Raw genomic sequence first — 27700 nt, 5'->3', positions numbered from 1 at the left:
TGAAGTTTAAAGAGACTGGCCTTTTGGAAAAGTTATTCTTTATCACATTTATCAGTCTATAAAAATCAGAGTAAAAAGTCACCTGTTACAATCTTGTCTAACAAAATATTAATACATACTCTCTCATAGGCAGCAGCAATTACTCACAGGGCTGTAGAGATAATGGGAAGAAACTAATGGAAATTACTTTGCACATGCAAGCAAATTCTTGAATTAAAATCAGATGAAAGTCAGATAAAATTGCATCAGGTTTGAAGCTGAAGCCATGTAAAAAATTTTTGGTTAATGGGCATGCCTTCATTCTGAAAAGAACATTAGCTCAGACTGGGAAGTAATCTGTTGCAGATTTATGTGTGAATATTTATAATAAAGTGAATAATATGTATTATATGATCTTTTCCTCAAGTTATTTATGTAGTTAAGATGAAGATAATGTACAATAAAGATTATATAAATAGGATGAAAGATCAGGGCTGAAGAGCAGGAGCAGCTCATTCATAGAAGAGAAGCAGACAGATATTTTCTGGAAAGAATCAATTTCAAAAGCCTTGTGCTCATGAGAGGAGAGTTAGGGTCAAACAAAGGATGTGGGGCAGGAGGAGCCAGTGTCCATGTGCCCAGGCACTTTGCTGGTGATGAACTGATGTTTTTTGTGGGGTACCTGTTGCCAATTCCCGATTTCTGGGACTCAAGCTGGGCCCTCCCAGGGGGCTCCCCTATCCAGGGAGACCCTCCTGGAGTGGTCTTGTGTCAGGAAAGAGAGATGCACTGGATTTTGTCAGTCTCCAGGTTCTTGTTTATTGTTATCTTATCTAGAGTTTTGCATGCTGTCCACACCAGGCTCAGCACACTGGAAAAGCACCACAAAAATGGCCAACAATCTCTTGGTACAAAGTCTTTTAAAGCTAAACTATCCAATTAAGAGCTGACACCTAGATTATTTTCCCTTTTCACCCAATGAAGAGCCTGCAGTGTGGACTTTTCTGCCCAATTATAAAATGCTACTCAAACCCATGAAGAAGAAGGAAGAAGAAGCATGAGGAAGAAAGCCAGTACAACACCCTGTGCCCTCCATCTTGCTCCCATCCACAACATACTAAAAATCTCAAAATCTAAATTTCCCACCTAAGTGATACACCTGCACTACTCTCTACAATCTACTTCACACTTTTGTGGATTCTGGTCTATCTTGAAGTCTGGGAAACTTTCTCCATGAATGAGGGTCAAAGTCAGTGCTCCTCTGAGGGTCAGGGCACCTCAGAGCAGACAGAGAAATATTCCCTGTGCCCTGGCTTTCCAGTTTTTGGTGGCACATAACACATTCAGAAGTGTCATTTTTTTGCCAGGAGATCAGGTGGCACCAGAGCTGGAATAGCAACACAGAAGCTGGGAAAAGAGGACAGAGCAGGATGATGCTGACACCCAGAGCTCCTGTAAGAGCAGGATGCTGACACCCAGAGCTCCTGTAAGAGCAGGATGCTGACACCCAGAGCTCCTGTAAGAGCAGGATGATGCTGACACCCAGAGCTCCTGTAAGAAGAGAATGATGCTGACACCCAGAGCTCCTGTAAGAGCAGGATGCTGACACCCAGAGCTCCTGTAAGCCAGCCAAGGAGTGACTGAGTGTGAAAAGAAGGGGACTGAGGTGTGTTGGAAGACAGGAGAACACCTTAGGAAAGAGGATGTAATAAGAGGGATAAGGAGATACTGACTTTCCTTCTGCTGTTTCATTGCCATGCCAAACATTGCCTCAAATCTTCTCATTTTATCATGATTTTCCAACTAAAATAATCATCTTTAAGGATAATGTCAATACTTCTGGAAAGAATCAACTGAGGTTTGCCATTTCCCCTTTAATTTAGTCTCCCAAAGTTGCAGTAGCTAACAGTGAGGAAAAAAGAAATCAAAAGATGAGGCCTGTGATTTGATTATATCAAGAAACTACATTTTTTACTTCCAAAGTTGTAACTCTGGTAATTTTTTCTTTCTTTCACCCTTAAATAGGTACTTCTGAAATCTGATTGCCTACCTTGTTCCCTATCCTACTGTTTTTCATACAGGTGGTAAATCTCAGAGGGAACTTCTATTCACTGTTAGCTGTTGCCATTTATTTTTCTTGTAGCAGATGTATGTCAGTTCTTTAAGTATGTTATTTATTACTAGGCTTTTAAAAATCTCTTCTGCAAATCTGTGGGGGTTTTTTACTACATGTTCTCAGAATACTTTCAGGGTGTCAGTAAGGCTTATTTATGTATGAAGTTATTTATGGACAGGAAACAACACATCTGCTTCCATCAAGAATGATTCCATGTGCAGATAAACCCAATATTATATTCTCAAGGAATTCACAGAAAGTTAATAGTGGTTAGAAAGTGATTTAGGGAAAATTATCTTGGTGTCTTGTTAGAATTAGCTTACAGTGACATGAATCTTTTCCTTCTTATCTAGGTGCGTATGCAACATCTGAAACACTAGTGAGCCTTTTTCTGGAAAAGATGTTTCAATATCCATCAACAACAACAAAAAAGGGTAAAATCCAGATCACTAGCAGCTTTAGGACAGCAGCTAGTTGCTTTGAACTACACTCTACCAACCTGTTTTTCAAAACTGTTGACAGCACAAGGTATCACACAGATATCACAAAGCTACTTGTGGAAGTGGGTTTGTGCTCATTCTGCTGAAATTAATCCCTTCTGGAGACAGATGAAAACACAGCACTATCATTGCAGTATCTGCCTGACTTGTTCATTTGAAATTCCCCCAGTTCTCCTGGGACAGTATCAGATCATCCACATCCCTGTGCACATTCCATTCTCATCCCCAAAATCACATAAGGAGGGTGGCAGCATTCTTCTCCCAGAGGTGAACAGGGTACTGGAAAAGCAAAGCAGGTAATAGAAGTATGCAAATAATGCAGCCCTGAACCCAAACTGCATACATCTATATTTTATTCTAAAGCATGATCTAAGCTAAATTCAAAATTGTGTTTTCTCCAACTGCAAGACTGCATGGACACCAACAAGTTGCCCAGGGAGCCCAACACCTAGAGGAACTTAATTTTAATTTGCTTGGTTTTCACCTCCAAGCCCAGTTAGGAGCAGTTGTGCTGGTGATAGATTGGCTGCAGTGATGAAGATATTGGCTTGGCTTCCTTCAACTTACCCATTCAGGCTCTTTGTTCCCTCTGTAACTACAGGTGTGCCAAGCACCAGGTGAGATGAGGGCAGCTCCTAGATGGGGAGTGCTCAGTCCCCAGCCCAAGCCTGAACATGCTGTGAATGCTACAACCTGGAGCAGCACAACACTGCAACACTGCAGCAGAAGGTTTAGTGTAAAAAGTAGTATTTGAATAATTTCTCATTCTTACTACAATCATTAACATAAAATCAATTTATGTTGTGACATTTTCAGTTCTCATTATGATCTCTGTCACAAGAGGGAGGTTTTTAATCCCCCATAAAATCTTTAAGAGACAGCAGAATAATATGCACTAAGTGCATTATACAGCTTCTAATGTGACCTTTTCACGGTTCTGCAGTTTGACTGCCTGGTCACTGCTGTTCCTTGGCTGTCTTGGTAATCTGAGAGGAACAGGTGGAATGGTAAATAATCAAAATACTAAATCTTTAAAAGGTTAACTTCATCCTGCAAGTGACTTACAGGTTATATATACATTCTGTGCTCTTACTGTGCAGCCCAGAAAAAAGCAGGAAGAGAAGGAAATGACAGACAATAACTGTTCTTAAGTCAGTGACAAAAAGAATTTGGGAAAAGAGGAAGATGGTTGTGTAATAGCCACTAATTTTATTCTGCCAGTAGTTCACATGTGTTTATGCTGTGTAAAATAATCCACTCTTGATGGAGATGTGGAGGGCTCTAGTCACCCTTCACCCTTAAAATGTCTGAGAGACCCAAATGGTTTATTATGACCCAATGCTAATCCTCATCCTGCTACCATGGTTTTGGGGTTTTTCATTTTGTATGAAATTTAAAAGTAATCAAGAGTGAACCTAGCACTGAGTAAAGAAGTGGCAGGTAATCATCTTCTCATGTTATTGTTTTAAATGGTGGCATTTACTGCAAAGGCACCCAGGGTCATGCAAGAAATGAGGGGACTGCAAGTGCTGAAAGAAAACAGGGAGAAGCCAACCTATCCAGCCAAGGAGAGCATGGACAAACAGGGGTGATCTGACCCATCAAACAGGGGTGATCTGACCCATCAAACAGGGGTGATATCACCCATCAAACAGGGGTGATCTGACCCATCAAACAGGGGTGATATCACCCATCAAACAGGGGTGATCTGACCCATCAAACAAGGGTGATCTGACCCATCAAACGGGGGTGATCTGACCCATCAAACAGGGGTGATATCACCCATCAAACAGGGTGATATGACCCATCAAACAGGGTGATCTGACCCATCAAACAGGGGTGATCTGACCCATCAAACAGGGGTGATCTGACCCATCAAACAAGGGTGATCTGACCCATCAAAGGGGGGTGATCTGACCCATCAAAGGGGGGTGATCTGACCCATCAAAGGGGGGTGATCTGACCCATCAAACAGGAGTGATCTGACCCATCAAACAGGGGTGATCTGACCCATCAAACAGGAGTGATCTGACCCATCAAACAGGAGTGATATGACCCATCAAACAGGGTGATATGACCCATCAAAGGGGGGGTGATCTGACCCATCAAACAGGGGTGATCTGACCCATCAAACAGGGGTGATCTGACCCATCAAACAGGGGTGATCTGACCCATCACCTGAATGGATTGCTCTAAACCAGAGCATCTCCTTTTGACTCTTTGGTGCTGCCCTGAGTTACTGTCCCATAGCCAGGCACAAGAATTCTCCCAGGAAAAGGGATGGGGAGACAGGCTGAGAAAGTAGGTCAGTTTCTAGAATGAATTCTGTATCAGGAGAAAGAAAAAATTCTAAGAAGGGCTGGACAAAGGGTACAAAATGTCACATGGAGTGATAATGTATCCCCACAATACTGTCACAGATATACAGAGGGAAGGGAAGGACAATAGAGATGTCAAATGATTAACAAAAAATATGATGGCCACCATAGTACAATGATATATAATTTTCTACAGTGTGCCTTTCTTACAGGAGAATGCTTAGAAATGAACAATAACAACAATAAAAACCTAAAAGGGAGAAAAGCCTCCTTTAATGAGATTTTAGAAGGAATCCCATTACAGAGAGAGAAGGGCAGCTCTGGCTGGAAGGGGTCTGTGAGGTCAGGGGAGAGGTCACCTCATGAGGCACTGCTCAGTCTGCCTGCAAAGCCTCTATGAAGCTCTAGCTCCATGTGCTATTTATTCATCCTAAGAAAGGGGGAACAGAGCTTTTCAAGTATTTGAAACTCATAAGCAAGTTAACTTTCTGCTCCCTTGTCTGGGAAGACTTTCAGAAAGGGGAACAGCCACAACCACCGTGCAGAGCAGCTCCTCTCTATTCCCTCCTAAGGTGGCAATAATCTCTATTGCTTTGTAGCCTATAAAGCAATGAAGAGCTGCTAAGATTAATTAAACTCTGAAGAGAAACTGAAGTGTTTAATCAATCACCAGTGCTGGTTGCTGCTGCTATACCATTCATAGGGATTATTATATAGCAATTTGAAATTACAAAGCAAAGCAAAAGCACTATAAGAAGGGTATTGCTAGTCAATGTTTGGATCTCTAGTTCCAGGTATTGAGGACTTGCTTTTCCATGGTATTTGAAAGCTATTAACAGGTCCACACTGACCATTCCCTTCAGCTGGGAGTGCTCAGCACTTCTGCAAATCAGGCCTCAGGGTTTCAAATCAGGAAACTGGAAAATTAGAAGATGCAGCTAATGACCATTTGTGAAAAATCTGGCTTAGCAAGATGGGCACCATTGCAAAGGAAATCAGAGCCAGGGACTGCACCAGAATAAAATTCTTCAGGAGAGCACACTTCAACTGCTCTGCCTACGTGAGGTTTTTTCTTCATCCTTTGCAATTTTGCTGCCTCTTGGGCTGTACAGCTTTGGAAAAATATGATGGAACTGTTGGCTCCTGTAGCCTGCAACGTGACATGGCCAAAACAACACTCTGTACTGAGTGAGAAAATTCTGCCATGGACCAAATGGTAGAAAAATATGCAATGAAAATCACATCATATTGCATACAGAAAAGAGTTGAATTAATCCTACCTAATGGATAGATTTGTTAACCTTTCCCAATTTCAAGTGTACTTTGAAAACTAAACAATTATTTGACAATGATTTCAAATATCAGAGGTATTTTAAAACATATTCAGGAAGTTTCAAAAGACACTTTTCTCAAAAAAAGTGAAAACATGGCCTTGCATAATTCCCAGGCTGGTGACACTGAGGTGTGAGATAAGAAGAGAAACATGGTAATAAGCCTTTGAATTCATGCACAAATCCTGCATTTGCTAACAGTGTGTTTGTTTTCTCTTACATTCCATGTTAACAGTGGTTAACATCTTTAGTGTAGCTATGGGAACATACCAGCAAATTATACATAATTCTAATTTTTAAGAAGATCATTTACAGAACCCTAAACATATACAATAGTGATGTAGACCTCTACAAATTGGTAAGAACTGCTTTAAACTCTTACAGAGCTGGCTTTATTTCTGTTGAAAGGAGGAGGACATCAAAGCTCCAGGATGGGTCCCTCTGATACAAATCAGGCCTGACTTTAATGGAGCTCTGTGGATTTGCAGCAGGCAGAGATCTTGGCTGTCTGATTTTCCAACTGACAACTCTCCTGTATGGAGGACTCCACTGAAAATAGGTATTCCCTACAACCTACACCAGACCTATGTGTATGGTAACAGCCATGAACACTGAGAAATGTAAAGTCTAGTTGAAGTCAAACAGTTGTGAAAAGACAGAAAAAAAAGAGTTTTCTGTAATGATAATAGCACTTACTATATATTATATATGCTAAATACTCAAACCACTTTAGTGAAAAAAGCCATTCATTTCCTTTCATAATATGGTCAAGAGTAATTTCTGGCACAGAGATGTCAGAATCATCAGTGCAGCTTTGTGGAACTGATTACCATGTACTTCAACAGAGACCAGCAAATGCTATTTAAGGAGCAATTTGAATCACTGATGTGGTGATGCAGGAGCTGGTTATGTCTCCTTGATGTGGAAGGATAAGCTGTCACAACACTGACAATGCACAGAGCAACGATGAACTATCCTTAAATTACTCCAGTGCAGGACAGAAATGGAAGTTTGCTCTCATGTCCTTGTGCTGGCTCCTTTCCAGCCCAGTGACAAGGACATCTGAACACCATGTGAGCACATTCCCCCTGAGCAGAACCAGGAAGGATTAATGGGCATCTCCTGAGACCCAGGGAAATGAACAAATGCCTGAGGGACAGGATGTTAAGGGATAAAAGAATATGGCATGGTCACACCAGGTTCATTTAGCCTAATGCACTGTGATGGTGGGAGAATGTGCTGTTGTTATTCTCCAGAAATTTCTTTCAAATTCCCATGATTTTTTCACTATTTAGAGCTGAGATAGATCAAAAATATGAACAAGAAACTGAAATTCCAATGCAATGACAAAGTGTCTTTGAAGTACACCAGGAACTCAAAAGCTTACATGGTAATCAGAGTTACAAGCAAAATCATTGCTAAAAGAAAATAATGATTTGCTACTGCATTCCTTGGGAGAAAAGAATTATTATTATTATTATTATTATTATTATTATTATTATTATGGCTTCTGTGCTGCAGAAAATTTACTTAATTTAGTTTGAGATTATCAAAATAATTTACAAATTGGGATTGACAAGATGAATCACTGCAATACTGACATTTAGCTTGTTCATTTCAAAGTGATGTCTCTGCTTCAAAAACTGTCAGATTTCATTTTTTAAAGAGTTTTTTAAAAGGTCTTTTACTTTACCATGAAGAATTACCCCCTTAAATCCTGACTTTCCAGTCCAGTCAGTAAACTAAAAAATCAATTATTTGCAGAGTACTGGTTTTGGGGAAGAAGGCCAGAAGATGAGACAACCACATACAAAAGTCATTGCAGAATCAAATGGAGAGTGAAAGAGAGCAAATATGAGATTTATCCATAGGGCAGACAGATCCTTACAAGAAGCTGTCTTCTATTCCTAAATTATATTTAGAAATGTACGGGGAAAGGTAGGAGAAGAAACTTTGCTGTGAGTGGAAAAGTTGGCAAGTTCACAGCCATGTAGAGAACCCAAGTACTCCAACTTGGCAAGAGGGCAGATGGTCTCTGCAAACTATTTTAACACTTCTTGGCAGAAGACAGCCATTAAGTAAACTAAGGGAGAAGTTGGTCTTCAAAATCTGAAAAGAAATTAAAAGCATGTGCATGACACAACAGTCCCTGGAGCAAGGTAGGTGTCTAGACTAAAAAAACTGGAAAAGAGCCCCCTGGAAATCCAGCTGAAATGTTTCTCTGTGGAGGACAGTAATTCTTGTTTTGGAAATCAGACGAGTACAGCAGTTGAAGCTGGAGATTGAAACCTCTGCTGGAGGTTTCCTGATGTGTGTGAGTCACAGGAGCTGGGTCTGCATTTGTTTACCTGTGCATTAATGTGAATGCCCAAGGCAATGTGAGGCTGAATCCATTGACATTAGCAAAGAGCATAAACAACTCAGGTAAAGGGGTTTGGTGGCACAAAGTGCCCACAACAAGAATGTTGGTTAGTATTTGACAACAGCAAGAGGAACTGAAATAAGAACATAGCCAAGCACCTAGACTGTGTTTAGTGATATTAAAATTATGCAATTTGTTAAGGACTTTCTGTAGCTAGGCCATGTGGCATCCTTCCAATTCCACTGCTTTATGCAAAACAAATAATTTTGCATAGATTTGCATGTTACTGACAGAAGAAGAGACTTATTAACAACATAAATTACAACTCACTTGTATTTAATTTATTATCTTGAATTAGCTGATGAGTGTCCTCGAGCCTTATCTCTCTGTTTAGACACTAACAGAGCACTTATCACTGTGGCATCAATGCCACTCTTCAGCCTTGATATAGAGCCTGGGATATGGACTCAAAACAGTCAGCTGTGAAATAAAGCAAATTGAATTTTGCCTTGTATAAGGAGGAAGATAAGTCATTTGCAGAAGTTCAGGGCATTCTGTTCTATTAAAATAAATTTCCTAAAAGTATTGAATCCTGTAACTGCTTTGCCCCAGAGGATTAAGAGGAGTATTTCCAGTAGAATGTGTGCACCCAGCTGCTTTGCAGGCCCCAGTCTAAATCTGAAACCAGTCCTTTACAGCCAGTCTAACAAACTGCCCATAAAACCAGCCAGCTGGCTGGATCTCTTCTGGCCACTGCCTTCTCCTCTCATTCATTGTGACCTACAGCTAAGGATGTTTTTCACACTGCAGACCCATGGAAAAGGCTCTCATAATCTTGTTAAAGGCTGGCATACTTGACTTGTACTACATTTGTCTCCCCAGGGAAATAAACATTTTAAAGAGCCTTTGGACTTCAAAAATGCCTTAGACAAATACAATGGCCACTCGAGTAATAAGTGAATCAGTTTTCTGCTCCTCACAAAAATGTCTACAGCCAGGAATTTGGATTTTATGTGCCCTTATACAAACTCATCTAGAGGTTTTTTATTTTTTTTTTTTATTGTTCACATGTTCTCAAGGGAAAGCAATTTCTCTTTCAAGCAGCAGTGACTTTAGGAAGTCAAAGCATCCAATTGCTAGAGGAGGGTTTACTTTACGTCTCATCACTGAAACCCTGCTGTGGAATACAATCTGTTTTCAGAAGAGCAGAGAGGTGAAGGACAAAAACAAATGGCAATTACTCAAAGCCTGTGAAGAGCTTGGAGACTGGTATTCTCTTGCATCTGAATTAGGGCAAGAAAATACACTGGTCAAAATGTTGCCAAGGATAATGCTCTAACACTGAGCAGACTGAAATTTGTCTTGCTGTCATGGAGAATATTAAGCAATAATATAATACTATGTAACACTTGCATTTATGGCTGCTTTTTAAGAAAGACTGAACCAATTTGTTAACTCTCCTTTAGGACAGATGTTTGGCAAGGACACAATAAAATATTCACAGTTTGCACTGCTAACTCTAATTCCATTATTTCATGATTAAAACATTTCTTGCTACTTTCAGAACCTTGCCATACCAGTGAAAAGAGTTTCTGAATTTGCCCCTTGATTATCTACTTGAAAAATAACTGCATTTCAATCCAAATTCATGCAACGCTTTTCTTAGGGATTCCACCAGTCCAAAATGTAACACATTTAATCCATATTAGGGTATTTGAAGCACCAGGAGAAGCACAGTATTTTTCATTATCATAGTTGCTAGAGAAGCACTGTCTTTAGCATTAGTAAAAATAAGTTGGCCTAACAATACTTTTATAAACACAGTGACTCTAGAGAACCTCAAACTCATATATATCTGCAAAATTTCCAATTACAGAAACTGAAACTCCAATGATAATTGCAATATTATTGGGAATTATTTACAAACTTAAGGTGTAGGTATCTGCTAATAAAAATTATGCCCAAGCAAACAGAAACGTGTTTGGAACCTGGTAGCAGTTTGCCATAAAATAAGAAAATAATCTCTTTGTATAGGAAGTTAAATGTAGGAGCAACTTTGTGGCCTTCACTAATTCTTAGAGTGTGACACACAAGTCCAGGCTTGCTTAAAACATAAACTGCATTAATGTAATTCAGTTTCCCAAGGTCAGGAGGAGTTTATTTCCAAAGCCTTGCTCTTAACAGTGCTGTCATACAACATGAAATAACAGCACCACATATCAGCAGGTCCTGAATTTCTTTTGAAACACAAAGGCCTGACAATGAATCTGCTTCTCAGGAGCTTAATATATTGTTTTCACTTGCATCTTCTTTATTGTAGCTCTTTTATACCTGTACTTCAATTGCACATGGCATCTTTCTTTTATTGAGGGCTGCACTTAATCAGCTGGTTCCATAAAGCACCACATAAATTCTGCTTTATGAATTCTTTGTCACAAGAATGTAGCCAAATGCCTCATGTCCCAAGACTCAGCAGTAACACATCACCTTTGCACAGCCTTGCAAAACCATATGGAAATTACAGCAGCCCATGAACAGAAACTCCTCAATCACCTTTACTGTGTTAGGGATGGTAAGGAAAAAATAGAAAGCAGTGATGTTTAACAGACATGTCTTAAAAAAGAGTGAGGAAAAGAAAGAGAGAGAAAGTCAGCCTGGGTTTGAGTGGATAGACATTTGCAAGGTTGCCTTTCAATTCAAGAACCTTGACAGTGTGAAGTGCTGCCATGAGCTCTCATTCTCCAAAATCCCTTACAAGTAGCAGATGTCTTTCCCCTTTCCTCAAATTCCTCCTTCATTTCACACTCTAAACTATATGACTACAAGAAAAAAATCTAAAAAAATTATGTGCAAAAATATTTTTTTTCCACTTAATGCATACTGAGAGAATTGACTTAAAGCTGTATTTATATTATCATTTAAATACCTATACCAGGCTTCTTTCTCCCTTTGGCTTCTCCAAAGCAGCTGAAACAAATCTTTTCAGTAGTCCTGTAGAGTAAACTTTTAAGAGACAGGACTTTTTATGAGGTTTTTGCACCAAGCACAAAGAAGTCTGTGACAGGAATGGCTCAGCTCTAGATTGAAGTAGTGAAAAACTCACTCAGTCTCCTGTTTCATCTTGGAACTCTCCCTGATAGAGCATTGCTGATCTGAATACACAAAAAAAGCCCAGACAAAGTCTTACCAACGTCCTGTCAAGAACTGCCAGTATTTCTGGAGATGCCCCTCCTGACATCCCTGAGGTTTAAATGCCTTTTTCACAGCCCAGAGCTGCTCACAGTTATTCTGTGACCAGCAGCACAACTGAGGCCTTTCCTCCTCCAGGCATTTCTAACCAAGGAGCACTTAGATAAAGCAGATGTTCACATTAGTACACCTCAAGTGTATGATTATGCACTTTGTGCTAATGAACTTCTTCCCATTTCTATTGCTCCAGCTCCCAAGGACATCCCATTGAAAATACAAAAAGGAACTTTTTTTTTTAAAAAGTGAAATACTGTCCAGCGGTTTTTGCAAACAGCTCAATTTCTTGGCATAATGTAAACTGAACAGATAACAATTCCTTCCACTTGCTTGTTTATTGAAAAATCCATTTTAATCATTTATTGCCTTCAGGGTAACAGCATTCTCAAATGCACTTACTCTATACACTATACAGCATAATCCTCATACAATTAAAAAAAATAAATCAAAACAGTTAAAAGTTATATTTACTGGTAAAAACCTGTGCTTTAAAAATTCTGATCTTGTATTTTTTTTTTTGCTCAGAACTTCTTATTGCTCATGGGATTTTACTAAATTGAGGAAAATGATTAACATATAAGCCTCATGTACCAATCTCAAATGTACAATATCAAGATTTCTATGAAAGATTTTCTTATTTATAATGTCCAGAATGCTAGTGTCAATATTAAAAATGAAAGGGAAGCATGATATATAGTTCATAACACTGGTTAGTTTTGTGCCTTTGGCAATTTCCCTCAAATTGAGCCTCCACTGCCCACCAATAATCTAATTTAGAGATAAGAAACTTCATATATGAGATGCTTCTTCCAGTGCCTCTGCAGCCCATCAGGCTCAGAGGAAAGGACTGCAGATGTGGGAAGGATTTTTTTTACACAGGCCAATCTCACTGCACTTTGTCCCCAAAGTCCCAGTGCTGAGGTATCACTCCAGCACATTTCCTGCTAAGAGCTTATAGAAAATACTGAATTCATAGGGATGGTTTGCAGACCTTGAGTTTTCCATGCATGAAACCCAAGGTTTGTTTGTTTTTGTTTGGTCCCATCCCGAAAATGGGAGATCCTGCAGTTTCAAAGTTATTTCTGGTGCTTTTCCTGGGTTTCATTTCAAGCAAACAGCTCAGGTAGGAGCTAATTAATCCCTTTGTGAAGACAACAAAGCAGAATGAGGCACCTTTTTCTTTATATAACTATTTTTTTTAGCCACACCTGAATGTTATTGTATAACATTACCAGAGGATGCAACACACTTGAGAAATACGTGGGCATTGCTTTTTCACAGGGAGTTATTACAGAGATAAACAACCACGAACCAGAAGTGTTTGGAAAATCATGATAAAGAGAGAAATATGGATATTTTGTTGTCACTTCACAGTCCCAAATGAAGCCTAATTCTTGTGGTCTCAGCCAGGATTTTTCAAAAGATGGTACCCCTTTTGCTTTTCCTTTTGCATCCTTAACTCTCCATGGACATTTGAAACCTTTTCAAGAACTGAGAGCTTAAATCTGAATTTCAGTCATGAATGATCAACGAGGCATTTGTAACATACAACTTGCTGTCTGGAATGACAGTGACATGATTTTATTTTACCCAGTTTTCATTTTTTCCAGCTGACAGGGATTCCCTGATAAGCAAATACTTGCTGCTACAGACTATACTTAAAATTTGGACAATTTCTGACTGTTGTCTGTGCCTGATAACACCTGAACCCCAACTATCTTTGTAAAAAAATAGAAAAATAGGTCACAGTGATAGTAAAATCACCTTCAGACAAGCAAGATGGAGCCAAGACTATAAATTATTCAATCCAAACACATAGTGATAACACTGTATAGTCTCATAAAAGAAAATGTTTCCCTATAAACACAGTCTTCTAAACTATTAATGAAATTAGAATACAATATTATAGAAATGTAGTTAAGACCAAGTTTGAAAATCAGCACAGAGTAAACAGATTGCTTAAACATAATCTTAACCGCTCTGTATGTTACTATTAATTAGAAATATTATAAAGGCTTGTCTGAATGCTTGCAGGGTCTAAGAATTTATAATTCAGCTCCAAATTTGAGATTTGACTGTCCAAGCTAATGCCAAGGACTGCTCCAGAGAGGCTGCATCAGGAAACCTGCAGGGAAGGTTAAGCTGCAGTTTTGAGTGACCAACCCCATTTTCAGAGTTTGACCCTGAATCTGAAAAAAACACTAAATGTTGAAACATGGATATTTTAATATTTGGGGCATAAAGATCTATGGTGGTTGCCTAGAAGCTTCTCCCTTATTTATTTTTTGTGTTGCAGGATATTTTAATGTTTTTGTGTGCATGTTGGACTCCTATTTGACAGAGATGGGCCTGAGCCAAATCATTCAGATTTTAGTAATTTAGTAAAGATTCTCATTCTAGTCCACATCTAAGACAGCTACTTCAGAGAAAACAGATAACATTATTTTTTGATTTACATGCAGTCCATTAAACTGAATTACAAAAAAATGCAATTCTCCAGAGACAAATTAATGTAGAAAGGTCCCTGTTGGGTCAGTGGAAGCTATAAAATATGCAAGAATATATATTTGGAATGAGGTGGTGATATCACAAATGCCATCTTCCTTCTTCTGCACTAATAAAGAATTAGAAATTGAAAAAACCAAGAACTAATTTGCCACAATGCTGCATAAAAAGTTACAACCTGTCTGGAAGGATCAATTAATCTCTAGGCTACACTCATTTATACCTCTATGGACTCAGAATAACTTAACCCAAAGTAACTAGCTCAACACTGTTGATGGAACTATTCCAGATTTATACTGGAATAACTAAAAATGGAACTTAGTCCTTAAGATATCAAAAGGAAAAAACTCAAACAACCCAGAAACTGGAAAAAGATGTATTTGAAACATCAAAAGTCTTATTTTCCCCTTTGTTTTACTGAAAAGGTTTGAGGCTTTTTTTCCCTTCACACTGGGATGTTTTACCTTTAACACCACAATGATATGCACTATAATTTATTTCATTGTCAGGTTTCCAGAGATTTTCCAAACTTCTTGGAATAAATGTTAGGGAAATATTCCCAACAATGCATAAATCAATATCCATGAGAAAAAGCTATATGGAACCAGTCTTATTTATTTGATTTTGTTTATGATGAGAGAAATTTTAGTGCTCTAATTATCATTATCAGCACACAAACACCTGCTGTTACTAGATGGTGTTTCTATTAGCACAGTGTGCCACTTCAATAGTTTTTTGCTGGCAATCCAAAATCAAATTACTTCTTGTCTGAAAATTATTGTTACTTGCTGACACAAAGTGTTTACTATGTCTGTCATTTTCTAACCTTTTATTTATGCTAGAAAAGGAAATCAATAGCCATTTAAACAACTTTTTTTTTTTTTAATGCTGTTTATGAAACTAACAACCATTGAACTGTCTCAGTGTGCTCTCTTTGGTTTCGTGCTTTTATGCATCCCAGTATCCTTTGGGACACTGTATCCTTTGTGTGTCCAGGTGGGAAGTTGTCAGCAGGGTCAGTGATCCAGGTGATGCCTACTCTGCCCTTGGGACCTGTGACCCGTTTAGGTTTGGGTTCTGTATCAAATTTAATGTGGAACTGAGCAATCCACAGCTACTGGTTACATGGGTGAGACCCACAAAATCAATTTTTTCAGTATTTCTATTTTAGCAGGTGACCACTCCAGGGGAAGGGATGAAACCTGTATTTACTGCTAAGCCTGGGTAAATGAACTGCTATAAATGCTTGAGAAAACATAAGACTTGACTCAGCCTCAGAGAGATGCCAGGGATTTAACACAGCCTTAAAAGTTCTCTCTGCAAAGATTTCAAAAGGATTGAAAAGAATACCCTACTGTTTTTAATACAATTACACCACAACACAGTTATTTTTATGCAGTTCCTGTCTCCTGCTGCCATCTGGGATTAGCCCTTATTTAGCAATGATGAGGAATTATGTCTCATGTCCTGATTCAGCCTTGAAAATTATGTCAGGAATTTTGGCTCAACGTGATTCTCTTGCCAGGATAGCCTGTTAAAGAGATGCATTTACCAAAAGGGCAAATCCTGCTGACAGGGATGTTGCTGCTGCACTCAGCATCCTCTCAGCAAGCACCTGAGAGCAGCAAAGTGCTGCCTGCTCCTCCCTTCTGTCAGTGCTGCCTCTAAAGCAGATGTTGTCTGCTGTATTTTGGAGCCTGCTGTAATTTGATCAAATCCATAGAAGATCATGCCAAAAAGTGACAGCTAGTCAATGGCTGGTATCATCCCTAACTTCTTATCTGTCTGGGGCCTGCTGCAATCAATGCTTTTGTGCCAAGTTCCAAACCCTCAGAGCCAGATCAAACCACAGCATTTCTACAGGGGACACTTCTGCCTCCTTTTCAAGTTCACGTCAAAGCAGCCTTCACACAGGCACCTGGGTGCTTTCTGGGCATAACTGCTGAGAGCACAAAAAATATTTTAATTCCTATTCCTTGGTAAAAAAAGCATTTAGGGTATTACAGATCCAAACCTAAATTTACTCTCAGGCCTAAGCAAGTTTTTTTGGCTGATTTTCTTTTAGGACACAATTATGATGGAAAACAGAGCAACCTGAAAATTTGCTTTTAATTTCCATCGTATGAATGCTTTGTACATATAATTCAGAACATCAGTATGGGAATACTGAATGGTGGTGAAAAATCCGATAGTATTTGCTCAAGTTGAAAAGTGATTTTAGATTTGATGTTTGAAATCTCTCTGTATTCCTCCTTAGCAGAGCTTTGAGCTCTTAAATCCTACCATTTTGGCTGTTTGCACCTACATGCTAAAATATGGTGCTCATATACTGGTGCAAGAGAAATTTAGACTTGGTTATTCAATGATAAAGTTTGCAATTCACGTTATGTGTTGTCCAATTATACAGTCACAATAATTGTATTTGGGAATGGGAAAAAACACTACAATAATTCTATATCTGGCCTTTCTCACATCAGCTCTTGCTTTTGTCCAGTGCACAAAAGGAGGATTCATGTGAGGTCAAGCAGCAGAACAGCCCTCAGCCACCACTGCTTTTCTCTTTCTTCTTCTGATGCTTGCAAGAGTTTGATTTTGCTGGCTCAGTCTTGGAGCTATTGGCTTTTGCTTCCAAGAGGAGTGGGTGACACCAAGAGCTATCCATGGGGAGCAGAGGCATCTGTCCTTGCCTGCTTCCTGACTTTCTTTAATCAAATATTAATTGGGTGCAGTCACTTACTTCACTACTCCCAAACAGTATCTTGCAGAAGTGAAAAAAAAGTGAATCTTTCATGCTTTGGGGATGCTTTTGGCATAAAGACTGATCTGCTTGTGTGAAGGCTTGCAAGTGAGGAAAATTGTATTGGTAATTGTAATTATTATTTACAGAAACTACATAACTCAGATTTACTTAAGTTAAATTCATCATGTAACAAATAAAAAAATTGAATTGCAGTATTCACACAGAAAATTTTGGGGCAAAAATATCAGGTCCTGCATAGTTTAGAGCTAACAAACCTATTATTTATTGATGAAGTCCAGAGGAAAAAACCCACCTGGTTTTCATGAGATATACTAAAGCTTTGAAACCTTAATTTTGGAATGCTTTTATCATTCCCAAAGTCTGAGACTCAGGTAAGTAACTTGGAAATCTACCTGGAAATTCAGTGTCAGAAAGAGCCTTTTTTCAAAACTAAAGCCACAAAAGGAAACATTTCCTGACAAATCTGCACCAATTTCAAATCAACCATGTTCATGACTCATACTTCATCTTCATAAACTTTAAAATTATGTACTCTGCGGTGATGAAAATCTGTGAACAGCAATTTGAAGCTGAAATATTCGCTGAAAGTGGATTTCAAGACTTTAAATTCTTTTAGTTATCAGTCATTCAGACACAAGAAGTGATACAACTCATTTGGGAAACAAGACTGTTGTTTCTTCCAATGTATTTCATGCACGGAGTGTTCTTTTTTTATAGGAAAGGAACATTAGACCTTCTCATCCATCACACCCAATAGTGCTGGTAGTTAAATGCTACAATTCATACCCTAAACAATGTAGATTCTTGATCAAGCTTGCCAAGACCTATTCTGCAACTTAAAAATGTTCCCTTGATTCTCCTTAGAAATTTAAACAACACATGGCGTATTTGAATATATTTCCTTCTGCCTATTGACCTTATATTCCCCTTATCAAGATAATAAAATTTCCTCAGAAGTTGCCTTGGGCATTTCTGCAAGGTCAAAAGCACACAATGCACAGACAGGGATAAACCTACTTTGAATTACTGCATCCACTCATGCTCCAGTGGCTCTGCAGCCCTGATGGCAACAAATGAAGTCTGGTGTGCTGGGAGTAGAGCACTTTGAAAACACAGAAAGGGTATGGTCAGAAAGAGCCCTGACAGACTGGTAAACATTTACCACCCTGCCTGAGCACCTTCTGCACTAACACAGAGCAAACAGCAGTCACAGAGCAACGGGGGAAGCTGACAGAACCACATTATTGCAACCACAAATTCACACCTGCCAAGAGACAGCCCAGCCATTGCACTGCGTCGGTGTTTTGATAGAATGAACAGCACATTCAAGGCAAAATCTCTCCACTTGCCAGGAGCTTCTGAAGAACTGAAACAGTTTGTTTCTTATCTGAACTTATTTAGGGTGGGATTTTTGGAAGCTTCATTTGGTCTAAAAATAAGTTCTGCTTGATGAGGACTCAACTTACTATTGCAAAGAGGTACCTGAGAACCACCAGCAGACAAGGTTCTGTGCCTTAAATAATTTCTGTCACTGAGACACAGTTTCTAGTCCTTTTCTTTTGTTGAAATTATAGCCTTATTCATTTTATAGTACTAAATCAAAGGGCATACACACTCTGGAAGGGCAGCTAACCTCAGGGCAGTTTACAGCTCAACCTCTGTCTCTGGGTAGCCAAGTTGAAAATCAGCAGCTATCATAGAAGCATATTGTAAAGCTGGGATACTGCTGTGAATTATGAAGCATATCAAGTGTTTGGATAAATCAAAGGAATCTAAATGGGCTTAAAACAGCAAAAAGTAAAAGCATTAGGGTTTGTCTTCTTTTGCAAAATCTTCCATTAGTACCTTCACAGAGACCTGTTTTCTACCTCTCAGACACTGATTCAAAATTCCATTTAAGAAAATGAAGAACATGATCCTGCCATCTCCTCAAAGATTTAACTTTATGGTAGAAAGATTTTATTGTTGTTACTTGCCATTAAAGGTAATAATTCTGGTGTAGTTTTCTTTTGCTTGCATTCATCCTATTTTATTAATGTCTCCATAGCAGCAGTTAGCATTGCAAAAGGAATTCCAATTTTTAAGATGATTATTAGTCTTCATTTTCATCCTCCAAGCTGGGATGTTTTCAGAGGAGCTCAGGGAGGAGGAAGGAATAAGACTCAGACACCACAGTCCATTGTTACCTCTGAGCACATACACTGAGATTGCCTTCCTTTGATGCTGCTGCCAATTTTATTCACAAGCGTATAAAAAAAAAGGTCATGACATTTAGAATTACACTACTTTGGAAATTAAATGTTCCTTTAAATTTTTAATTTCTGAAAGTAATTTATCATGGAATAATATTTGAATATGGTTGAATGAATGTGTAAAGATTAATGCAAACATTCTTCAAACTGGAAGATCACAACAACATATGTTTAACCTTGTTGTGTAATAGGCATAAAAATGTTGATATGTGAGCTTGAAGAGCTGCATTTCCATTTTGCTGGAAGCACTTGCACTGTAATTCTAGTTAGTATTTTTCCATTGGCATGTCTGTATAAGGCATGAGGTTTAGATCTCAATCATTTTCTACTTAACATTACACTTCACAAACCTGGCTACTAAATAAGGAGCAAAAATTAATCCCAATGGTCTGCAGAGTTTTTTCAGAGTTTTATGTGAGAAATCAAACTACTGATTTTTAGGCTCATTCAGCAATATTAATGATATTATTGTAGCATATGAGAAAATAAAATAATTTTGTGTGAGCACTTGAGAAAGCACTAAGATACCACATAACCAACATAATTAATTAATAATAATAGTAATAATAACAACAACAATAACAACAATAATAATATCATCCTTGTCACCAGGACAATGGCAGGAGCATTGCTAATTCAAGTTTGGCCTCTTGAAAAGCCCTCAGGAAAGTTGCTCTGCAGATCACCCAATTCATTAAATTAATGCTTTGTTGGCTGGAGTTAAAGTTTGAGTCAGGCAAAACAAAAGCCTGGGTTTCAGAATACATATACCCTGTCAAATTGCATTTATCAAGATAAGGGTTATTAGAATCTTTTTTCTCTTGTGTGAATGAAATTGTAAGCTTGAAATGTCACTGAAGATTTATTAATCTGATACTCTTTCTGATAAGGGCAAAGAAATAGAAAGGGCAGAGAAAAAGAAATATTTCTTGTAGCCTGATAAGGACTACAAGAAATAGAAAATATGAATAAGGCAATTTATCAGTGGGCATTCTGTAACCAAAAGACTCAAGCCACACAAAGCGATAGTACAGTTATATATTGATTTCAGAACACTGCCATCTACAATACTTGGTCAAAGTTTGAGAGCTGTGCAGAAAAATGTCTGCAATTTTCAAAAAATGATACTAAACCTGAATTTTCAAACTGTAGGCTGGAGTAACACTTGTTCTAGAAAGTAAAATGAGGCCTAAAGTATGTTTTCTTTTCTACTTTCTTTAACAATTTTTCAATATTTCCATTTGAAATATTTTCATTTAAAATATTTCAGTTCATTAGCCAGAATTTAGTTTTCCTATGATACTCTCTCAAGCAGGAGTTATCTTTGCAGCAATTAAGGTGTTTGAAAGCACTACCTGCTTAGAAAATGATTCGTTGTACCATACCCCTTTCTCAGAATGCCTTACATAGAAAAGATGCCAGTTAAGAAAAGTCTTTCTTACATTTTTATAAGAACATAGCAGGAGCCAAATCATCTGCCATGATTTCATTAACAGTTCAACTCACCAGTTTTCTCTGTCTTGTGTTTTAAACTTTCAGGTCCTGGCAGGCAGGGGCAGGGCCCTTCACATCGAGCTGTGATGGTTTTGCCAGAAGTACAGGCATGGAACTCCATCTTGCACTAGAAGCATAAAAAAAGCAAGAATACTATTTAGGACAAGATATAAAATAGCAGCTGTTGATTAAATGAGAAATTGTGTTATTATTAATTACATTGGATAGACTGCAAAACTTCAGTCTCTACTGCAAATATTTTTATAAGATAACACTGACTATTCCTAGCCTTTGTTGTTTGCATTACCTACATTTTAGTTCTGACTTTCCTCTGAGAGCTTTGTGCCTGTGTAGTTGCCCTCTCTTCAGTGACTGCCCCATGGGTATTTCCCCATTCTGTGCCCAGCAGCACCAGTGGCTGGACACTGGACTAATGAAGTAATAAAATGAAGTGAAAGAAAACAGCACAGAAATACAAATGTTCCCTTTGGCTTGATACCTAGTGAACCAAATTCAGGTCCATTTTTTGTCCTCTTCAAGCCCTGCTTTTAGAACACCAGAATCCAAGGGCTTTTGATACACAGGGGAGTGCTGCCTGTGGTGCCCAGGCTGGAGCTCCTCCCTGCAGGGATTGCCCCCTGCCAAGGAAAATGGGAATCCAGGGCTGCAAAATCCCTTTGATCTGAGTTTTATTGAAGATTATGATTCATTTAAAAGCAGGCCAACATGTTTACACAGTGGGACATGACTGGTTTTGACACAGCTGAAGGACACAGAGCCTGGCCCATGGTGTTACCATGGAGGATGCAGTGGGCAACTGGAGCTCACTGGGCAGCAGCCACTGCTGAAACCCAGAGCATCATCCCCTGCAATTCTGGTACAGGGGAGCCAAGAGAATGGATGTTGTTACAAGATAAACACCTCCTGCTTTGAAAGTACTGCAAATACCTTGGCTTTGCCTGCATTTGTTTTTGTTAGAAGGGCTCATCGTGGCCCAAGCTTTAATCTAGCAGCAGGGGACCATTATACTGTGCCTACATCCCATTCTGTTGACATTATCCCCCCACCATCCTCAGCTTCAATGCATCAGAGTAATTCTGTGCTCTCTGTGATGTCCTGCCCTTCTCATTTAGAAAATGCAGGGCCACACACAAGCTTGCAAGTGTACTTTACAAGCTTGCTTGTACTTTACACCAATTTGCCCCAAGACTGAAGGGAATATATGTACTTAGTTTTCAACTATTTGCTCCATAAATACACTTTGCTCAGAGCACAAAGACAAGAGAGAGCACATCAGAAGGAAAGGAGAATAGGAGAAAGGACAACACTGAGTGCAGTCCTGAAGGCAATGACTTTCTGCAGCATATTTTGATAGTCAATGTGTTATTGAGAACACAGGCATAAATCTTCTTCCTGCAGCTGGAGTTGATCATTTAATCCCTTACAGAACATCAATTACTTACATATTTTATTATGCATAATAAATGTAAATTATGTATCTAAGCATTAGCAATTATACTTCAAATACCAACCTTTAAGATGGCACCAGCCTATTTCAAGCCTGTGCAGTTAAGAAAGGAAGAACTTTATACTTAGAAACATCAAGGCAAGTTTTTCCTCAGCTTTCCAGACAATTGATAAAAATGATACCCAAAAAGCTAAACACAAACCAAAAAAAGAAACTGCTTAAATGATTTGTATTATCTGAGGGCAAGGAGGAGAGCCCAGCTTGAAGATCACAATGCTGCAGTCATTATTAACATGATTAACATTACACCCATGATTAACCACATTTTATTCCCACCGTGCTTGTTTGGGATGTTTGGTGTTGGGGGATGAAGATCAAAGAATTCCATCATTTTAAATATTAAATTAGGATAATACTAACTACTTTTCAACACCTAATCACTGTATGTAGCTCTTTATTCCTTACCTAGAGGAAAACATGGAGATCTCTTCTTTGCATGTGATGGTGTGCTTACTCACTGTAACAACCTACACAAGTAGCTCAACTTTGGATTTAATGACTTTGCCTAAGCCTCACTAAGTGATGTTCAGAGGCAGAGTGGCCACAGAGGATGTCTTGTGGAGCAATAATGACTTTTTGGATTACTCTGCCACTGGATCTACAGCATATAAGGAGCCTGCTGGCTTTCTCCAGACCATGGACAATAAGATGATACACAGTGCTTGGAAAAACTCTCAGTCTTTCACACCAAAGGGACATTATACATTTTGCAGACATGAGTCTCAAAGCTCCTTGCAGTGATTGTGCACAGGACTCCATGGGAGCAGCCCCACAGTTTGGGGCCAGTCCCTCTCATTTCAGGGGACTCATTTTGCCACTGATATGATTGGATATGCCTCAACTCTCTGCTGAGCTCCCTGGGTTGTGCAGGCTTTGTATTTTTCTGCAGCCTCCCTGGTGTGTGAACTGCATTTGTTTACTCTGAACCCCAAGGCCCACATAAACATCTCTAAACTATTTTACTGCAAATGGAAAAGCAGCTCTGTTATTTGTTGCTAAATGTATATGGAGATCAATAAAGTATATGAGGGGAGAAATGGTTGAACATATTCATGGAAAATTCATAAATTAATTTATTCAACTAAGATGTGGGAAATTACTGCAGAGTGTGTTTTGGTTAAAGTGTTCCCCTGAGAATCCACTACTCCTATAATGATTCCCTCTTTATTGTCAGTGAATCTACAGCAATGTGTTTTGCATAAGCATTCACATTTGAGGGAGAAAGAAAATAGCTACATAAAATTTATTCTTAGCTATTTTATTCTTGTCTGTTAGTCTCCAGCCTCCAGTCCCTGCTAGAGGAGAATCTAGATTTTTTTTTTTTTAATGATATAATAAAACAGTGTATCTCTGCCTTTATTCTGGCTTTCAACTTCTGGCAGTCAGGTTTTGATCTAATGTTCAAGTAGGTAATCCTGTGGAATAAGTTACTGTGATCTTTTCTGCAAGGGTGTGTATTTGACTGCTGAATGTGTTCATGGACAGCTTGGTGCAGCCCAGTGCATTAATGCTGTGAAGAGTTTTGTATCCTGACATAAGCAACTCATGGATTTGCTTAAAACACAGCCAGGTACAGCAGCACATCCTGCCCTGATGGCACCTTTCTGTGGCAAAGCAGAGTAAATGAGATGCAAGATGCCCCAGGGGCCCTGGGACATCCTGTGTGATTGATTCACAAGCAAATAATCAATAACTGAAATTTTTTTGTAGTCATGCTAACACAGGAGAAAGTGCCAGGTTCCAAACTTCTGTTACTTCTATTTTTAATTTAATGTGAATTAAACAGGAGGGTATGTAGGAATTAGCAGACAATTTACATGACAAAGATAAACATGAAATCTCATTTGAGAAAGAGTGAGCACTGAAACAGGAGGTTAAATTTTATAGTATCCTAATTAAGCATTAAACTCCTGAGATATTACATCATATTAATGGCAGTGTCTCTAGGCCTGTTGTTGAACAGTGCTCCTGCCTGGAAGACACTGCATTTTTAGCACCCTACAGCTTTTTACATTTTCACCAAGAATGATTTCAGAGCACTGTTTGTTTTATGGTGCATCTTTTGTTCATTCACAATATGTCTCTTCGAAACTACACATACAAATAACAAAAGCTCATTATTTTCTACCTTATCTTTTACCCAGTGGCTGCCACAGGCAGAAGCTAAAATTTCCTAAAATTATAGCATGTATATATTTTTAGTCGAGTTTCTTGATATCAGTACTGTTCCCTACCTATCTGTCTTAGCAGATAATTAGAATCCATTGGAATTCAGACACCCCTTTGAGAGGGGTTGTTTGTTTACAAGCTTTAGAGCTGTGCTTGCCATTTCTTCCTTAGCTGGGACTCTTATCACCATTTTCTTTACAAGCCTCTCCTTCCAGTTTTCATCAGATGGAAAACAAAATACAGTATTTGGAACACACTCAGATCAATAGTGTTTTTTTAAAAAAACTTGTCACAGTAAAAAAAGGTTCAGTATCTCTTGTACAAATCCCAAAAGAAATGTCAGATGGTGCACTCCCACTGCTGAACATATACATTAGGTTTTAATGGGAATTCTCCAAAATTTCAGGCTCTGTAAAACCTGAAATCCTGAAATAAGGATTGAGAGACAGCAGTCAACCACATGAATTCATGTTCATTAAAAAACCAGACACTAATGTGGAGTCTGGAGGTGAGTCTCAGATTCTGGGCTGAGGGCAGGGCTGTGTGGTCCCTGAGCACTTCCCCTCCCTGCCCTGGGCTCTGCTGCCTTTTTGTGCTCTGCAAACCAGAGCTCCCCTGTCCTGGCTGCTGGGAAGGAGAGGGGCTGCCCTGGGACACAGCAGCTCAGGGGGGCACTGAAAATATGGGCCAAGCTCTGTCCCCAGGACTGGCCACTTGGGCAGGTGCCTGCTGGCATTAGTGAATATTCCATGGCCAGACCAACACTTGGTGGCTGCTGCAGTCACCTCATTTCTCTGGGCACCCTTCTGCTCACAGAGCACAGCTCCCCACTGCCAGCCCTCCTGCCCTGCACAGGCATTAGTCCAGGATGGGATTGGCTTCTGCTATTGCAACAAAAATTAAAGGGAGGCTGAGGGAAAAATAACTATAATAAAAACACAGTATTTTTCCCTCTTACAATAGCTACCAGGTGAGCACACTTGATCTTTGCAATAAAGCTGTACAAAGATATCTTAAAATCCTGGAGCTCTAATTAGGAGCTATGCTCTCCTTATGAGAATACATAGTTGGTGTTGATATTGATGGGAGTTATGCATACATACTAGTGGTGGAATAAACTCTAATTAACACAACCAATCTATTGTGTAAATACATATTAAAGGCTTTTAAAAATGTGTGCTAGCTCTAGCTTTGAAGCAGATGTTCTTGCTGATAGGCTCAGAAATTCCCCTCTCTGCAAGGAGTGGCATGAAGGACCTTGTTATATCTCAGGTAAACAACAAATATTTGAGAATGTCTCTCACTGCACAAGCAGCTGACAGGCTGGTGGTTCCTAATCTGCTAGAAAAAGAGAACAGCATCCAGGTGGAGGGTCAAGAGGAGAGAGACCCAGGGCCCAAGCCACTGATATTAAAGGGGCTGAACAGGTTTATGCAGCCAAATGCAGTAGCACCAAAAGGTCTCACACAGCAAAGCTCCAAGGAGCAGAAATTGGTGCACACTGCACAGCTCTGCTCTCTGCAATCCTGAAGCTGTAATGAGGGACAGCTGCAGGACTTTGCCCTCTGAGGAAAATTACCAGGGAACAGAAGGAAAGCATGAGACCCCAGCAACCTTTAAATATTAGGGTAAGTCAGGCAGTTACATCAGCAACTGCTCCAAGCACATGACTCAGGTCCTTAAGATTAGAATTGCCAGGTTTAAGATTTTAAAATGAAACAATTTTTTTAATTATTAAAATTTTTAGCTGCTTTTTTTTTGTTAGATCCCAGCCATATACAATCAGAAAGTGACATGTTTTTCACTATTACAGCATAATAGTGCTTAAACCACAAAGTACCACCTTTAGAGTAACAGGAAAGTCAGAAGGTTCATCTTCCAAGAAGAAACAATTGATTCTTGGGCTTCAGAAAAGAACAAGCTGAGTTGCATTTGGCAGCAATCGCGCAATTCAGGATGGCAATAATTGCATATTTTGTGGCTTTGCATTACAATTAGAACTTTACACACCTCTCTAAAAATAGCCTTCAGCTTCTCAGGAGGAGGAGAACAGAAGGAGCTCCTTCTTTTCATCAGCTAAAGACAGAGTGACTTTAGAAAACATAGAGCTTGATTGCTCCATAGAGGGTCAGCTCTGCTCCTAAGCAGAGTTCATGACTTCATAAATAAATAAATAAATAAATAAAATTCATAAGGTAAATATTAAAGACTTCTTTAAAAAAAGAAAAAAGAACAGTTTTCCAACGTGACTGATGGCTAAAGACATAGTAGGATGACTGCTTGTAGACATAATGAACCATCTCAGTGTTTGACTGGCAGGGCAGCAAACTAAGCAAATGATCCTGTACTTGTGTTGCTGCAAACTGCCCTTACAGCCAGAGAATAATCAGCTAATTTGGGGATTCTGGACAGACCACCGAAGCACAAAATTCTGTTTTAATACAGAGCACATTGCCCCAAGAAACAAGTGGCAATCAGCTCAATGTGAAGCAGGAAATTCTAAAAAATGCAGTTGATGGCATGAGCTGGATAATATGGCATTCAAGGCCACAACACTATGTGGAGGTGAAGGACACTCAAGGGACCCTTTAACCATTTATTAATGCAATGTGACACTGAAAACAAATGGTTTCCTATTCTGTGATCAAGCAAGAAAATAGTTCCAGGCACCAAAATCTACTGCATCGTAAAGAAATTGAACTTGTTTTTACAATTTAGATGCCAGTTCGGGAAACATCTAGGTCAAGGGGTGTGTGTGGGAATCTCTCAGTTGGTTTATCACCTTGTAAGAAATTTGGAGAAGTACAGACCAAACAGAGTTGGAACTTGACACAGAAGAATCAATTCATAAGTTGAAACATTTGTGCAATGCTGATTTCAACTTTCCCTTCACTGGCTGATGAGACCATGATGAGTTAAGTGGGAAATGAAGACAAAGCACTTCTGTCCCTTATATAAATAAAGACACCCATCCTCCCTTCTCATGGAGATTTAACACAAAGCACCAGCCTGGCTTAGATCTGCAAACCACCCTGCTCTGCTCCCATCCTCCTCCTGTTACACAGCATGCAAAGGCTTTGGCACTTTGATTTTGGTGACTATTTCAGAGTCCCAAGGTCATCCTCACACTCTGGGCTGT

At 39.1% G+C, this 27700-nt stretch overlaps 1 protein-coding gene across 1 annotated transcript in view; it reads right to left on the bottom strand.

The window, feature by feature from the left end:
* The window catches only part of SPOCK1 (SPARC (osteonectin), cwcv and kazal like domains proteoglycan 1), a 270292-nt gene that overhangs the window by 37311 nt on the left and 205281 nt on the right, over positions 1 to 27700 (bottom strand). The window contains exon 6 of the mRNA XM_071443258.1: positions 20877 to 20991. Within this exon, the coding sequence (XP_071299359.1) occupies positions 20877 to 20991 (115 nt within the window). The remainder of the gene's footprint in view (positions 1 to 20876; positions 20992 to 27700) is intronic.

The sequence above is a fragment of the Agelaius tricolor genome, unplaced genomic scaffold (assembly GCF_023055355.1).
Source record: "Agelaius tricolor isolate 1412-34295 unplaced genomic scaffold, bAgeTri1.0.p SCAF_18, whole genome shotgun sequence".
NCBI lineage: Eukaryota > Metazoa > Chordata > Aves > Passeriformes > Icteridae > Agelaius > Agelaius tricolor.
The sequence above is the reverse complement of the archived record's forward strand: the minus strand, read 5'-3'. Positions and strand labels throughout refer to the sequence as shown.